This window comes from Melanotaenia boesemani, chromosome 4 (genome assembly GCF_017639745.1).
Source record: "Melanotaenia boesemani isolate fMelBoe1 chromosome 4, fMelBoe1.pri, whole genome shotgun sequence".
Lineage (NCBI taxonomy): Eukaryota > Metazoa > Chordata > Actinopteri > Atheriniformes > Melanotaeniidae > Melanotaenia > Melanotaenia boesemani.
Window position 1 is genome coordinate 36,332,138 of NC_055685.1, and position 17,156 is coordinate 36,349,293.

At 39.7% G+C, this 17,156-nt stretch overlaps 1 protein-coding gene across 3 annotated transcripts; it reads right to left on the reverse strand.

Annotated features, from left to right (window-relative positions):
• Positions 1 to 929: 929 nt before the first annotated feature.
• On the reverse strand, positions 930 to 11,702 carry scrn2 (secernin 2). 3 transcript variants are annotated; one of them, XM_041983427.1, is made up of 9 exons: positions 11,297 to 11,702; positions 10,463 to 10,627; positions 6,706 to 6,887; positions 6,119 to 6,318; positions 5,669 to 5,884; positions 5,416 to 5,581; positions 4,913 to 5,093; positions 2,645 to 2,801; positions 930 to 1,323 (listed from the first exon to the last, which is right to left on the reverse strand). In XM_041983427.1, the coding sequence occupies exons 2-8, from the start codon at positions 10,622 to 10,624 to the stop codon at positions 2,649 to 2,651; spliced, it is 1,260 nt and encodes a 419-aa protein (XP_041839361.1). In that variant the 5' UTR covers positions 10,625 to 10,627; positions 11,297 to 11,702; the 3' UTR covers positions 930 to 1,323; positions 2,645 to 2,648. The 3 variants fall into 3 exon arrangements, with proteins under 3 accessions (XP_041839361.1, XP_041839360.1, XP_041839359.1); XM_041983426.1 differs by having other exon boundaries at positions 10,463 to 10,625; positions 11,294 to 11,702; XM_041983425.1 differs by lacking the exon at positions 11,297 to 11,702 and adding an exon at positions 10,860 to 11,203 and having other exon boundaries at positions 10,463 to 10,625.
• Positions 11,703 to 17,156: the final 5,454 nt, after the last annotated feature.

Below are 17,156 nucleotides of genomic sequence, written 5' to 3' on the forward strand. Positions count from 1 at the left end.
TTGACGTCAGCTCTCACCATTGCTAATGTGGTATACGGAGAAACAAATATACCACAATTCGATAAATACAATAAATAAATATATATATATATATTGTCATTAATTAATTAAATAAGAAACACATAAATACATTATTTATTAATTTATATGTAATTATTTTACTAATGAATTATTTGCTTAATGTTCCCCAGGTTGCAGTACATCATGAATTTATTAAAAGGTACATTGTGTAAAAATTACTGACATCTAGTCTGTAAAAATGGGCATAGAAATTACTAATGTTTGACCGTCATCTGAGAACCTCTTGCAGACTTGCTATCTGGAGTACTTGGATCAGAGATGATTTCTACTACCACCAAGTGCACTGATAAACATCGTAAGCACATGTTTACAAAAACAAAAAAGTATAAGACTGGTAAGGTTGTCCCACTGCTCCGAAGACAACGTGTACTAATGTTAAATAAGAGAGGAAAAGGTAACTTGAGTGGTAGGTAGGAGAGACAGAACCAAATAATTTTAGCCCCACTCTATCTAGACCACCCAGACTGTGGAATTTTTATCATAACACCACTGCCTACCATATATAACCCCACAGTCACAAGAGATCCTAGAACCACAGATGCATCAACTCTTTTAAGATTTTCCACTTTGGGATTTTGTGTTCCTTCTGAAGAAGCCCAGGTCTTTGTAATAAGATGTTAATGCATCAGGAGTGAGTATCACTAAAGACTACAACACTTTAAGTTGGGATGAGTGTCTCAGAAAATACTTTTGGTGACTGATGCAAGCATTGTCAGTGGGCCCACCCCTTCTCTTTTTCTTTTCACTGGTGCAAGAACCAGCAGCAGCAGCTTTGGGTGCTCTTCAGCATCATGGATGGATAACATGTTTGGTGTAGGTGTGAGCCACAAAGCTTACGACACACTGAGGACAGGCTATGCACATTCTTTATTTAACCTTTCCCTACAGGCAGCCATCAAACAAATGACAAACCTTTCATCTGCAAAAAAATGTTAAACAAATGCCATACTCACAGTACTTGTGCAGCATCATACAGTTCTACATGGGCGCCTGTGTAGTCTATATCAGTATACTCACTACTGAGGTGCAGTCATTGCTCCCTGGGTGATACAGATAATAAATATGCTCCAATCACATGTGCAATTGAGACATTCAGTCTGTGTTAATGATGGAATGGGGGTCAGAGATGTGCATTGCGTAAGTGAGGCGGAGGCAGATCAGACGAGAAACACAGGTGCTTTTAACAGTCCCAGGGCCTTTTCCTGCCACTCTGTGAGCACTAAGGGTCTCCACCTGGAGGCGCTGTAACACAGGACAGATAAACACACCTGGCGTCAGACATTGAGAGGAGAGCAACAAAATTACAGTCTCATATTTATACAGAAGTATTCCTACATGTAAGAATCACTTTGACCTGAGCAAGTTATTGCAGAGAGGCTCTTACACTGTGTTTTATAATAAAGATAAAAAAGCCTTTTTTCAGATTCTGATCAGTTTAGTGTCATTACAATATCAACATTTTTTAATCCTACTGCTTCTCACCTCTTCTTGCTTTTTAAACCCCACCCAGTCGAAAAATTAGGTAACAACCTCAAATAAACAACAAGAGCTACATCTCAGACTCTCCAGGCCTCAGTTAGCAAGTTAAATATTAAAGTTTATGACGGTACAATCAGACAAAGACTGAACAAGTATGGATTCTTTGGAAGGTTTGAAGGGAAAAGCCTCTTCTCTTTAGAAAGAACATGGCAGCATGACTTAGGTTTGCAAAGCGGCATCTGGACAAATTATAAGACTTCTGGAACAACATCACTTTAAACATAACAAAGTGGAGATGTTTGGTCAAAATTCACGGCAGCACGTTTGGGAAAAAACTAAATACAGCATATCATCTCAAACATACCAACTGTCAAGCACAGTGGTGGAGGGATGATAATTTGGGCTTGTTTTGCATCCACAGAAAGTATTCTAGAGTCAAATGTGAGGCCATCGGTCTGACAGCTAAAGCTTGGCTGAAACTGGTTCATGGAGCAGGACAATGATCCCAAACACAGCAGCAGTACTACAAAAGAATGGCTGAGAAAAAAAAATCAGGATGTTGCTATGATTCAAAGTCCAGAAATCAGTCTGTTTGAAATGTGTTGGGACCTTCGGAGAGCTGTCCAGAGACAAATACTGCAAACCTCAATCAACTGAAGCAATGTTGTAAAGAAGACTGGACCAAAATTCCTCCAGTTACTGCTACTAAAGGTGTGTCTACAAGCTGTGGGATTAAGTAGCTCACACACTGATTCTGATTTTTTGGCTCAGATTTTGCTAAATAAATGAAGGTGTACCATATTGTATTTCTCATCTGAGGTCAGATTGACCTAATTTTAAAACCTGGTATGGACCAGATTTTGTATGTTCTGAAAAGCAAAACTTTTAAATGAAAAGAAATTGTACAATATTATTTTTTATGACTGTATATCTTTATCACACCATGTTCATTTCTGTGCAACTATAAATGTGTTTGACTTTCTTGGATTCCAAACTGCATTTGAAATTTTCCTTCAACCATAAGACCATTTGGCCTACTCATGCTTATGACACAACACCAACCGGAGCTCTTGGTGCCTCCCACCTTCTCATTGGTAGAACTTAATCTCTGTGTCCACACAGTCAAAGAACAAGTCCCCCAGTTCGTCTCCCGGTATCTCTCCGCTGAGCATGGCTGAAATCTCGCTCAGACACTGCGACTCCAAGTCCCGCAGGATGTCGTAGATGGCTAAAGCTTCATCCTGAGGCAGAATCACAACACAGATATCAGAAGATCAGTTTCGTTTGTTCAAGTTTATGCAAGCCGCAGTAATATTTGGTCCTTAACATCAACCCCTTTATGACAAAGTATAAAACTTGGTAGCAAAGGATAAAGAGAGATATATGTTTAAATTATTTTTAAGGAAGCACATAGACACTTAAATCTGTAACACAGCCATTCAAAAATGAGTTTTCCAAAAATTCTGGTTTCTGTACACTATGTTATTCCTGAAGGCAGGCACTGTTGGCCTTTTGAATACAGCCCTGAGTCTAATTCAACCAGACATCCGTGGTGGGAGACAGAGTCTTAATAACAGCAGTCACACACCTGCAGTTACAAACACCTCCGTCTCCTCCACAGGCAAATTTACTCAAGCTTTTTGTTGAATCAAGCTGCTCTCCAAAACAGCAATCTATACCTGGGGTCAAACCCACAGCAGAAACTTATATTATCCAGAATTTACCATAATACCAACAATATAACAATTAATGCTTGGACTCTTTTGTAATAGAAAATGACAAGTTACAACAAACAAAGGCACCAAAGAGTCCATGAAATGGTGCTATCATTTAATAAGAGGGGGAAAAAATGCACGAGGTTACTGTGACATAAAATCTGTTCTTTAAATATTTTGTTTTGTGTGAATCTGTTGCATTATGTCTCAGCAAACCAGCAGCTTCACCCAATGTGAGTAAAAAGTTTATTTTAAGATTTTTTAAATGAACTTAAGTTGGAAATTTAATGAAAAACACTTTTTAAAGTTGATGTCTTATCCTGTGTGGCTGGGCTGATGAAATTATGAGTCTTTAAGTTTTTATCTGGAACAGGTCCATCTTGACAATAAGACATTAGAATCACCTGTATATATAATGGCTAAATAAAATAAATATAATTTTAAACTTCAACAAGGCTGATGCAGAGTGGAAGGCCATATGAGGGTGGAAGTAAACTAAAAGATGGTGTGATGAAAATGCACATTAGTTGAAAAAAAAAAGAACCAATTAAAATAGATGTAGACTGAAAAACAATTAAGTAATTGATTAATTTGCATCAAATTTGATTTAGTCACAGTCTAATAAAAATACAGCCATGTTTAATCACTTCGATAGCGCTGTATTCATTATTTCTCATTCGCAACTTGATGTTTATCATTTAAAAAATACTCTAAAGGCATTTTAACAAAATAAGAATAAAAAAATATAGTATTTAAAAGAATTGGCCAATAGTACAGGGATTTTTTTTTTTTTTTGCAAGCATGACTAGTAACTAAATTAATCCTTTGATAATGCAGCTTGTTAAATATGGTAGACTGACAGTGATCTTTTTTCTCTTATGGACTCTGCAGACAGATTTTGTCTTTTTAAAGTTTCAGAGTCGCTATAAAAAGTTGCTTCTTCCAACAATCCAAAAGCATGAAAGTTCACTGGTGATTTTAATTGAGCACCAGTGAGAATGCATAGTTGTTCATCTGGTTTGTCCGCGTTGAGCCTGTGATGGATGTTTACTTTTCAAGGAAGCATCCTGGGGATCCAGCTCCCCGAACTGGTTGTAAGTTGCACTGATGCTATTGCAGACCTGAATTTAAAACCAATAAACAAACAACAAAAAAACTGCCTTCGAATCACAAATGAAAAAAATTGCCTTGAGTTTTGCAGCCACAGTAATTTTATGGAAGCTAATCACAGCACAAACAGGACACTGGCCTGTCTGTGACCTGCAGGTGAACGTATAATTACACACATACTGTACAATAATGTCAGACAGGACATCAGCTAAAATGCCTATAAAGAAAATCCCAACTTGTTTTGCAGCTCTTTGGTTGCACAGACTGCAAACCTCTTTGGCTTCAATGTGCCCTTGTAGTGTGCTTATGTTTAGTCTACACTAATGCCGCGTGTCCTGTCAGCAACAACAGTGTTCTGCTCTGCACTACGGGTCTAACTTCCCTGTAATTTATCAGCAACAACTCAATCAGATCAACTCCATCACCAGATCACCTACATAAAACGGATTGCTTTGCATTTAGAAAGAACATATGTGTAATTCCAGTACAGCCAGGATCAATGAGCTACATCATCCATCAGTGCCCACCGGCTTGGTCTCCATGTTGCTGAGGGCCACCTGGTGGGCCTTGTACAGGTCATGTCTGCGGTCCACCCGGCTCTGAAACCGTGGCTGCTTCCTGACGGGGTCATCTGGGCCAAACTGTGGAGAGACCACCCTCACCACACGGGTGGAACAGTCCGAGAAGATAAAAGGCTTGAATATAGACCTACCAGGGGGGCAGGTGGGGTGGGTTGACAGGGGGAGGAACGGGAAAGAGAGAAACGTAGACTCAGAAACTCCTATCAACCCAAAGCAGAGGCAGAATGTTGGAGAAGAAAAAAAAAAAGAAAAGAAAGAACACTGAAGTCTTAACAACATGTGCAGTCCAGTCCTGAAATATTGTTGACATGTTCTGGAGGAGCTGCCTGTGGGTGTTTGCTCTGGACTTATTGTAGTTTACCCAGATATCTTTACAGTGATAACACTGGAAAATGACTGTGTGACTATGTCTGTTAACCAACTAATTCTTAGTTTAGTAAACAACAAACCTGGAGGGGTCTGGGGTGGCAGTGAAGAAGTGGATGCAGGGCAGGCTGGTGTCTCTGGGTAGGATGGACACCATGCTTCCTGTGGTGCAGAAGCCTCCAGAGTCCATGCAAATGCCACTGGGTTTATCCCTCAGAATGGACATCATCACTTCTGCTGTTACCGAGCCTAAGAGCAGAAAAGGACACACAAACAGGTGGGATGTCGCTGCAATTTCAGAGAGCAAAATGAAAAATCCCAGCATGAGTGATGTACCATCATGCTGCCGGAGTAGCTCTGTGCCTCCCTTGTAGCGCTGCTTGGCCAGCTCCATCCTGGCAGGCGGCTTCTCTGGACTAAACACCTGAGAAAAGTTAAACTCTCCTTGGCCATCCCACCATCCCTGAGCCTGGGCCACGCTCCGCAGCTCCGGGTGCTCTGCTGAGATCTCAGTACTGATAGTCAGCTGGTTGGAGATGTTCTTCACACCCTCTGAAAGGAGCAGATGGAGTGTATTTGCTCACGCATATCTAACTATGGTGTAATCACATTTATTGTGCAATGCAAATTTCAAACCAACTAGAGCACCTGCAGGGTTTCTCTCCATCTGGCAGAGGGTTAAATCTATTTATGTACACATGCAATAAAGCAACCATACTGTTTAAATTAAGTATTTACCCCTAAAGTAGTTTGTATCCTTAAAAAAAGGTTAAACATCCCCCATACCTGACACTTTCTGTGCCACCCACACCCTTCCAGCAGTCTCCAACACCCAGGCCTCATTGCGATCCACCAGGAGGAAGGTGTTGTGGTAGCTGAAGGGTTCAGGATCCTCCCTGCATTGGCCCCCCTGGCCATGCTGCTCAAGGAGGCTGGTGATCACAGTCAGCGCTGCCCAGGCGCTGTCGCCACGCTCCAGGCCCAGCCTGAGGAGCAAAACCGCTCCTGTTTATCTGCTGCTTGATCAGTTAGTCTTTCACAAACCACGGAGACACGCTGAGCTGTGGATGATGTTTACAAGCTGTGCTGCAATGTGTTTGGGAGGAAATGCTGGTTGGTGTGAGAAAGATTTGGCAGCTGTTCTTTTATTTCTTGCACAGTGATGGTTTGATATGAGCAGTGTTTCAAGAGTAATTGAAACCCCTGTCATAACATGCTGATCAAAGCCTGAGAGGATTTAGTTAATACTTGTACTAAGAACTGTGTCAGGATGCAGTCAGAATGTGAATGTGTGAAGTCCCTTCATTCAATAACTTCTTTGTATTTGCATTTTTTCAGGAATATATAAAAAAAAACAGTTTTCCACAGCTCACCGAACAAGGTCCATGCCCAGCAGAGCCTCTCCAGGGACCACAGGCTCTCTGGTCCAGACTGCTTCATTACCAATACACACTCCTTGGTCATTGGCTCCCATTTCAGCACCCCACATCCAGGCAGGTTTACTGAGGACAACAGCGTAGGTCTGCTCCACCTGAGGGATCTGGATGTATGTGCACTGCACAAAATGAACAAGTGGGGAAAAAATAAAGATGGTTTCTGTTTATACTGAAGTCAAACTACATTTTACATTTACATATATATTAAGAGAGAAACTAACTTTGTCTAAACTTGTTTAGTCTCATCTTCACCCAACTCGTCACAAATACTTAAAATGTCAGCATGTCAACTTCATCTGAGACTACATTTAAAATCCCTCTGGTTGAAATCCAGATTATTTTGTTACACTCTAGAAAAATGCAAACAAACAACCTCTGATAAAAGAAACCTGTCAGCTCATTAAAAAATTTGAAAAAAGTCCCCCTTTGACTTAAACATCAGGTGTCTAAATGCTCATTTTGGCCACAGAACTTTTACCCAGAGATGAACAATCTGGAGATGGTCGAGCGAGCTAGAGAGTGAACGAGAAGAGGCTGCGTTATTCATGAGGAAGAAGCAATAAATGAGGGGAATTTATCATTTATTTACTTATGGTTTGACTACAGTTGTATTGTAAAGTATAAAAAAACGGCCACACCTCAGTACAGCCTGCAAAGTGCTGCATTGCTGCTTTGCTTGTCTGCTGCTGGACGCACACCTTCTCTTTTTTTACTGACCTACAGCAGCGACTTAGTGGACTAACTAATCTGACACAAAATTTAACGAAAAAAAAAGTCCTTTGCTTGTATCCTTTTACAAATAAAAGGCTTTAGGTGGAAATAAAACTCTATAGATATTAGCATAGCGGGCTGCACAGTGGTGTGGTGGTTAGCACCGCGCCTTCACAGCAAGAAGGTCGCTGGATCGAGCCTCAGTGGCCTTTCTGTGTTTAGTCCAAAAACATGCATGTTAGTTGAATTCTGAATGTGAGCGTTGTTGACTCCGTGTTGACCCTGTTATGAACTGGCGACCTGTCCAGGGTGTACCTGCCTCTCACCTGCTAATTGTTGGTTTAGGCTTAAGACCCTGACCCTGAGTTGGACTAAGCAGTATAGAAAATGGATGCTATTCATGTATTATGTCATAAAAACTGTTGCTGTGTTTGTTTCTGAAGTCAAAAATGATCACATATCATATTTGGACAAAAGAGTGGGTGAAAAATGCGTATTGAAGGTCTATGTCATATTTAATTAGAGTTATCTTTAATGAGATCTCCAACATCCCACTCAGAGTGAGTCCAGCTAATAACACCACAGTGACACCATAAAGGAAATGTTGACCTTGTAGAAATTGGTGCTTTTTAAAGTAACACTACATAAGTTTCTGACCTTAAAACTCTGTGCTTATAACTCCTTTGTTTGCACTGCCTCTAGCACTACATGACAGCACCTGGGTTCAACTGGACACACAGCAGTCTGACTACCACTTAATGATGACGTCCCATCTTGTTTGAATTCTTGCTTGTGTTGTTCTTACTCTCAATGTAAGTCGCTTTGGATAAAAGCGTCTGCTAAATGACTGTAGAATAGAATAGAATAGAATAGAATAGAATAACTCTTCTAATTTTGATGGCACACTGACATCCATTATACACATTCCTGCTGGAGTTGTCCTTGCCCTGCAGCATCCTGAGGCTGAGAAGCTGCACTTCATGACCTTTTTTTTCCTTCTCTGCGTTTCACTTTAAGGCACCTCGTCACACACCAGCAACTGGATATCAACACATTGACTGTTTTAAACATGCATCATGGCTAATTCAGCAAAGAAATGCAAGATGATCTTATTGGAGGAAGCGAGGAAAAGAAAGAGAGAAAGACTCAACATCAGACAGACTTTTACTGGCTGAAGAGAACTTAGAGAGGAGACAGGATGAAAAACAGATGCTGGATAAACCTTCTTTAGAGGGCACCAATGTGTCCTATTATACTTTGGGACGCTTCCACATCGGTTTTATGCGTAACATTGTGTGACCTCATCCACCTTTTACATAGTATTTGGCCAAATGCAGCTTAGGAAACAAATTTTGCCAAACGCTGTTGCTGCTGTTGTGCAGTTTGTAATGAATTTCTAATAAACAAAATCATCTTCATCACAAACCTTTTCATGTGAAGTTCAATGGCTCTGATTTAATTGAGATAAAACGCTTTTAAAGAGTGAAGGTGAAACAGGATTTATTCACTTTCAGCTGGTTTTCATTAACCATTAACAGGAAAGAATATTTCTCCATTAACTCTGTCTATAAATGTTCAGCCACTCTGACCTCAGACCTGTTATTGTGAAAATCCAGTTTGAAAATTAATTTTCTGCGTCGTACCAGACTCAAAATGTGTCCCCTGATTTGTTTATTTAAGGTACAATGTGCAACAAATACAAAGATCTATAAGAAATATTTTAATAATATAATCAATTCTAGCTGCTTTGTTAAATTAATTGTTTTATTACCTATAAGAGAACCAGCTACATCTATTTAAGAAACCCTTCCTTATACACAAGGGAATTGCCATATTAACACCATAAAGGCACAGATAAGAAGAGCACAAATCTGGTGTCAAGGAAAAAGACAAAAGTGTTTCTGTTTAGTAAGATGAGGGTACAAAAGGATCATGCTTACTACGTAATGCAAGAGCAGGCAACTACACACAGACTGACTTCATCAAAGAAGCAAAAACACAAAGGCCCGATCCCAATCCTCCCCTTAGCCCCGACTCTCTTTTGCTCATTTAAATGACACCTTTATTTTTAAGAATAAAGGAGCGATTGTCAGCTAGCCAACAAAATGTCCTCTAGTGTCACTTTAAAGTTACAGTGTGTAAGAATGACTGACATTCAGTGGCCTCAGGTACAGACATGACGGCAATACCAGTAACTACTTCAAAGCTGCAAACATGTGCACTGTCTTCTTCTATGTGCAAGGTGTGTAAAGTGCTCTAGCACCTATCAAACAAAGCCAGCACTGCAGTGTTAAAGCTCAAAAGGTTTTCACTTCACACACAGAGTTGTTTGCCCATTCAGAGACAAGGTTATAAAAATGGTGAAACAAATATGGCAACTGCCATTTATATGGACCGACTTCAGGTGGTCATTATAAATGGTCATTATTAATTCAGTCAGTGAGAATAAAACATAACAGTTATTTTAATAAAGTGATTTGATACCAGAAGAAAAACACCTGTTAATGATATATTAAATTTCTCTGTCATTTACCTTTGATTTTGTTACATGCTGTGCCTTTAAGGGCTAGATGACCACTATTGATCTTTAAAAGAAAAGAGGCACCTTGCCACTGCAAAACAGTGAGGTAGGGTCAAGAAAAGGAGCTGGAATTAGGACGAGAAGAGGCAAAGAAAATTTGGGACTGATGAAGACAAAAACTGTTAAAGAAGCACTGAAATCTTGACTGAAGGTATAGTTGCTTTTTTTTCTTCCTGGCAAGTAATTCAGGTTTCTGATACAAATTCAGCATGTTGGGAGATCATATTTGAGATGCTATCTCCAACTTGACCTTTAGGTGTCACTAACTGTTACACGCTGTTCCTTCAAATCAAGTAGAAAACTACCTCCCTCTTATCCCACACAATCCACAGACACAAATAGGTGCAAAATGGATGTGCTTGGATGTGTTGTGACACTGTAGGAGTCCTGGTCTGTTTTTACCTCCAGCATGGAGCCTGGAGGATGAGATGCTGCAGGGTAGTAGGCCACCTCCTGCACCTCATCCCTGGGACGGTCGGAGTTCTTCCCAAAAATCACATGGTCATCTCGAGAGCCAGGGGGCAAAGAAACAAAACAGTCACATGACATGGGAGCCTGTGCCATCCTGCAACAAAGACAAGAAAAAAATAAAAAACAAAGTGGGAATTGTAGTTAATTCTCAGCTATGGTGGAAGAACTTAAAGCTGGAAGGATGCAAAATAAGCACTTCCTCAACTACTTTATGTAAACAAGCTGATCTGAAGTCTAACAGTGTGTTTGACATCCAACACAAATGTCCTCCCTTTAACCATAATGTGCATGTGTGGAGTCAGAAGCAGGAGAAGCCTCCGTTCCCCACCCAGCCTCTGCTTGCAGAAAGTCAGAATCCGCCGGTGCACTGCCCATCCCTTTCACACAGGGATTAGGCGGCAGGCTTGTGCAGATCACTTTATTCACTATAATCTCCACAAATCCCACCGCCACGTTGCGCTATTATCGCTTCCTTCACGCATTTCCCACCACGAATCGTTTTCGGTCCGGAAATAATGTCGCCAAAAGTGCGCAGACCGCAGAAACAGCAGCCTGTAGCGAAGCTCGCTTCCAGATTAGTGTTTATTACAGAGATGAGGCCCACACTGTCACTCCCCGCCGTGTCTTTCCGGAGCTGCGCGCGGTCGCCTCGTGCCATTTCGCCGTTATTTTCGGGGGACTGAGAGGGAGAGGTTGAATTTGAGGGATAAATAATCTGTTAACTAAAGCTAACCGGCGAATGGTGCTGCAGAAAATGTTTACCTTTTTTTTATTTCAATGGTGCGAGCGGACGGCCAGCTGGAAGAAGGCAGGTTGTAGAGTCACGTGACGGAGAAATCCAAAGGTCTGTACTTAAAGGTCTCGTCTCGTCTGGCCACAAGCACAGCTCACCGTCTCACAGAGTCCAGTCCACACCTGTGCAAAGCAGGCCTGAGTGATGATGTAGCTCTTCATCATCATGAGTCTACCTCCTCTTGGTCCGTTTATTGGGGCTGCAAACCCACAGTCGATATCATACTTATGATTAAATTCATGGGAGTCCCTTGTAACTCTTCCAAGTTTTTAAAAATCAGTGTTATAACTAAAAATGTCTATATATTTCAGATGCACAAAGTGTGCAACAAGTGTAATTAGATCCACTCATGAGTTAATGTCTGTGTGTCAAAAAGGCTGAGCTAGACAAACCTCTAAACCTGCACTCACTAAAGTAAACAAGTTTCCAGAAGAAACGCTGTCACAGTTAAAGGAGCACTCCGCAATTTTACACGTCAGTCCAATAAGACTAGTTAGTACAACCAAATAACTCTGGGCTAGTGGCAGAGCAAGGATTTTTACAACAAGATTCATATTTTTAAAAAGAGGGGCCTTTTAAACTTCAAATGTCCATGTAAACGTGCCTTTTCAGTAAAGTATATATTTCACAATTCACTGGTTGACTATAGATTGAGACCTGAAAAGATCTGACTGACTGGTTCAGTGGGAGCGTAACCAAGGGCGTAGTTTTGATTTTGACATTGGTAGGGACATAAAATTGGTCTACAGAGCAACTATCTGACAAGTGTTTTATTGCACTTATGATAGACTTTTAATAGCACAATCACATGACTGAGTGGATAGAAAATCTAAACAAACAGAAGTTTATAATGTAAATAATTCTATTTGGTGACTTATATTCAAATCTGGTGTTTTTGCTAAACTGAATAAAGGTCTATTTTACTTTTACTTTTCCAGGATTTTTTGAGATGAAGACATCTATTGGCAGATTTACTTTGCATCAATATTGTCCACACCAAGCAATCTGCTTTTACAAACAGAAATGTTCTTTAATCCTTCAGTACAAGAAATCTACTACTTATATTAATAAACTTAAAAAAACCTTGAAGGAAATGTGAACAATAAGAGAAAGAATTATAAAGTCATAAACCATTGTTATACATCACATTCTGAATTAGAAAATCTTATGTGATCACTTTGGCTTATTGCAACTGCAAAGAATTTAGAGGAAATGTTCATAATTGTGCATCATTTTTTTTCATTTCTCATTTTAATTGCAACCCATGTTAAAATTATTATGGTCATTTTTTGCAGGGATCCGCATCAAACAACTTTATTTTAGTCTGTAGAATATTATGTGAAGGTCAGATAAACACTTCAGTATATGTTATTATGACTTTGATTAGATTTTTTATTCAATTATGTAGATCAAGTCACATCTCTTAGAACTAAAGCTCACCTTCCTTTCCTCCTTCGTCATCTTCTTTCTCTGAACTATCTGCAGCTTTGAATCTGTCACCTGACAAAATAAACACATTGATTCATGAAAAGGAAACAAGTTTCTGGCTTAGTGGCTGCTATTATCACCATTATTCATGACACAGTGGTACTGGGAAAATAATTTCTTTGTGATTTAAACTTTCACATTGACTCTGTCTAAAAATACCTCCTGATTTCCTCCTTTCTTTTCTTCGCTGCTGAAATTCTGACTGAAGATAACCACCATTAGCACCGCTGACACGGCGCTCAGCGCTAACCAAGAATTTGCTTTCTGAATAGATTGATTGACAGTTGTGACAGCCAATCATGTAGCAAAAAAAGAAAAAAAAAAAAGAAAACAAAAGAGCGGAGCCAGTCAGATCAGTTTCAGTAGTTAATGAGGCGGGACTTAAAGCAGCGCTTCTGCTGAGAGAGCGCAGTTACTCTCAACTGTCCTGTACCACAAAAAATGGTTGGAACAAATAAGGAGTTGTTGGATGTTGTTAGGGACATGTCCCTATTGTTCCTACCCAAATCTACGGTCTTGAGCGTAACAATACGTCAGTCTTTAATGATAGGTACATCAATTCAATGACCAATGAACCAATCATTCAATTCAATTGAATAATTACTTGCTAGAAATTCTCAAAGTAGCACTATGTTAACTTTCTGACCTTAACTTTCTGATGTGTCTCTGAGTTGATTTGGTGGTACTGTGATATTTATTATGTACATTCCTGGAGCTGTCATTGCCCAGCAGCGTCTCAAGGCTGAGAAGCTGCACTTTATAACTTTTTTCTGGCGCAGTCACTCTACAACTGAGTCCATTTTAAATGTGCACCATGATGGTTCATGAAAGGAACACAAGTGGAAATTATTGGAGAAAGACTGGAAAATGCAAAGAGAAAGGGACAGAGCAAGAGATTAAAAAAAGAGTCAACATTGGACCGACTTTTACTAGCTGGAGAGTGCTGAGAGAAGAGATAGGATGCACGATGGATGCCAAATCAGCTGTTGTTAGGGGGCGCCTCATTGAGAAAATCTGCCCAAGTTCATATAGTGCTTCTTTAAGAAACATGTGAACCTTTTACATTTGTATGGAAGCCTGGAATTGGAATTTTTTATTTGTTAATGGTTAAAAATTAAATAAGTATCCAAAATTTGTTTTGAACAACCAAAAGTCTTAATTTAATGAGAAAAATGCTGGTATTCAAAGATGCGGTATGTAACAATGATAACGTTAAACTGTACTACCTAGGTTATTATAGCTAAGTTCTACAAATATTTGGTTTGGTGATCTAAATAGGAGTAAGGTTTATACATGTAGTGGTATGGCAACGTTAGTCAGGGCTGATCATGGGTGAACATCCTGTCTGTCTTGCCTATTTGCACTTTGGAGCATTACATTCATGGCTGTAGAGACCAGGGTTAAAATTACACAAGGGCTGTTAGGGAGCCTTATTTTTGGGCATGTTCTGCAATTTCCCAGTTCACATGCACATACATATATTAATGCCCAGCAATGCAGGGTTACTGCCAAAACATTCTGCTACTACTGTAGCTGATATAGGGATGGAAATTTCTTTGAACAACCACAAAAAACAGCAAATTAAGCAAACACTGCTGGTTGATGGATCACCTGCCATGTTGGGAAAATATTATGTATTGAATGAAACAACACACAAAAGCAGGAGTGGCTCCCGGTGTGGTCTTCTGCTGATTTAGCCCGTCTGCTTCAAGGCTGGATGTGTTGTGTGTTCAGAGATGCTATTTTGTAGACCTTGGTTGGAACCGGTGCTTATCTGACTTCCTGTTGCCTTTCTATCATCTCCAACCAGTCTGTCCATTCTTTTCTGACTTCTGACATCAAGAAGACATTATGGTCCATAGAACTGCTGCTCACCGGATATTTTCTCTTCTTCCGACCATTCTCTGTAAACCCTAGAGATGGTTGTGTGTGAAAATCCCAGGAAATACTCAGACCAACAACCATGCCACATTTAAAGTCACTTAAATCCCTTTTCTTCCTCATTCGGATGCTCAGTTTGAACTCAGCGTATGATACACTGTGTTGCTGCCATGCCATGGGATTGGCTGTTAAATATTTCTGTTAACAAGCAATTGAACAGATGTATCTGACGAAGTGTCTGGTGAGTGTATGTCTCTGTACTGCAGTAGAAATACAAAGAAATGTAGAAAAAAAAGCAGCAACAGTCAAATTAAGTCAACATTTGCATCACTGGATTAAATTAAATCAATGTTTGGTAACATCTGAGCAGTAAGGGTAAAAATGGAGCTAAGATGATAAATAAATGTTCATCCTGAACTATAAGCAGGTCACAGTATTTAAGAGTGTGACACTACCACAACTTTTTTGCCAGCACTCTGGATCACATGTTGGCTAATCTGTGTAATTAAAGTTTCTGTGTGCCATGGAGTGGGTGTCTACCACCATGGCGTTTCACTGAATTTTGTTGCTGACACTCCCTGTCTCAGACTTTCTAAACACACTGAGTCCTCAGCATCTTCCACCATTTCTTTGAAATATACTAATTTTCAAAGGGGCAAATCAATGTTGCATTTTTTGTCATTCTGGTGTAACCTTGGTCGAAAGATCTCACTCACAGCCCAGACCACAGTTTCCACTGAGCAAAGTAGATTCATAAAGGATACTGGTGTTCTTATTGCCTTATTTCTCCAAACGTCCATCTGGAAAGTATGCAAGAGCCAAAACAAAGTGAAAGAATAAAATAAACAAAATGACAGGACTGATCCATAGGCCACTTTCAATCCCTGTTCTATCCTTTCTAACCTTATACACAAGCTCTCTTGGATTGTATCTAAAAAAAATTTCATACAATGCTTAGTTTTTTTTTTGTAGTAGTCCTTTAGAGCAGCCTCCCACGATTAACACTTCATACAAAACACTTGTTTACCACATGTCTTGCTGAAACAAGCCATTTTATACCCTGTCTTTTTGCATTCCCCATTTAAAAGTTGATTATTATCAGATTCATCCCAAAGTTTGCATCTTTTAGTATTTGTTAGCTGTGCTCCCAGTGTCCATGTTACATATAAATCAGTGGTTCCCAACCAATTTTCCTTGGGGACCCCTGTTTTGCAAATACTAAAAAGCCATGGATGCCCCTGACCCCAGCCTCCGTGCTGAAAACATGCTTGGTTTTATGCTTTAGAATAGAATAGAATAGAATAGAATCCTGACAGTACGCAAGTTTGTGTCTGTGTGGATTTGGGGTGCAGCACAGCAGATGCCGAAAATAAAAACAAATTTTACACAGATGGAGAGAATATTTTACATTATCCTGAGCCTATGGAAAAAGCCAGAGAGCACAAGTTTGTTATTTTCACACCATAATCTGGGACTTAAAATTAATAACACACGGTAAATAATTGATTTTGGGGGCCACAGAAACAAACCTACCCCACTTTTTGTTACGAGAGGGTCTAAGTATGTAGGTTTCTGGGGAAAAGTATCTCAGGACATCTCCTGGTCTGGTAAAACAGCATGTACAATTAAAAAGAAATGATGAAATTTCTTAGGATTACTCCAGAACAACAGAGTAAAGGAGAAACTGTTGGTGGCTTTTTATGGCTCAACTTTTAAGCACTTTTGCATGACAAAAGGAGGGTTTTCATTTAGCAAGCAAACCAGAAGCAAACTTTTAAAAAGCTGCAGAAATATGAATCAGAATAGTTTCATTGACTGGTCTGACACAGATAAACTCGGCTATATCAGCTGAAAGTGGCGGAATACACCGCATGCAGTTGTAAATAGCAGAAGGAAAATTAGTCCTAATTAAATACAAAGCTTGAGAAGAAAAATAAAAACAACTATGGCAAAAATCATCAAGGAAAATAGAGATGGCTCTTTTTTTAGATATTAGTTTAATCTGTAGGAATATGTATTATCTAATATCTGTTATATGATGAAAATGCTAGTCGGTCATCTGAGTTTATTGTTTGCTATCTCAGAATTTAAACAGCTGGTGATTTAACTCATTTTAATATTTAAAGCTTTGCAGCTTGTTGGGTTACTCTTTAATGTTCACTCAACTTTTCTTTTTTATTTTTTCTGTGAAATTGGTACATTTGAAGTTCCTCTGATCTTTGTGGCTGTATTGTATCTATTGGATCTTCAAAATGACCCTTTCTAAGGTCAATCCATCTAAGGCAACATGACCGGACAACATACCTGATTGGGTTTTAAAACACTGTGCTGAGGAGCTCAGGACAGACATCTTCAACACCTGAGACAAGCAGTTGTCCCAAGTGCTTCGAGGCTACCACAGTACTTAAGGTACCAAAGAAGCCCCACCCATCCAGCTACAATAATTACTGGCCCGTGGAATTA

Coding starts and splice junctions, on each gene's coding strand:
- scrn2 (XM_041983425.1), bottom strand. CDS start 10,906: ATGGGCAGTGCACCGGCGGATTCTGACTTTCTGCAAGCAGAGGCTGG. Junction 6,319..6,705: donor CTGGGCATGGACCTTGTTCG/GTGAGCTGTGGA, acceptor TTTGCTCCTCAG/GCTGGGCCTGGAGCGTGGCG. Junction 5,094..5,415: donor GCCACCCCAGACCCCTCCAG/GTTTGTTGTTTA, acceptor CCCCCCTGGTAG/GTCTATATTCAAGCCTTTTA.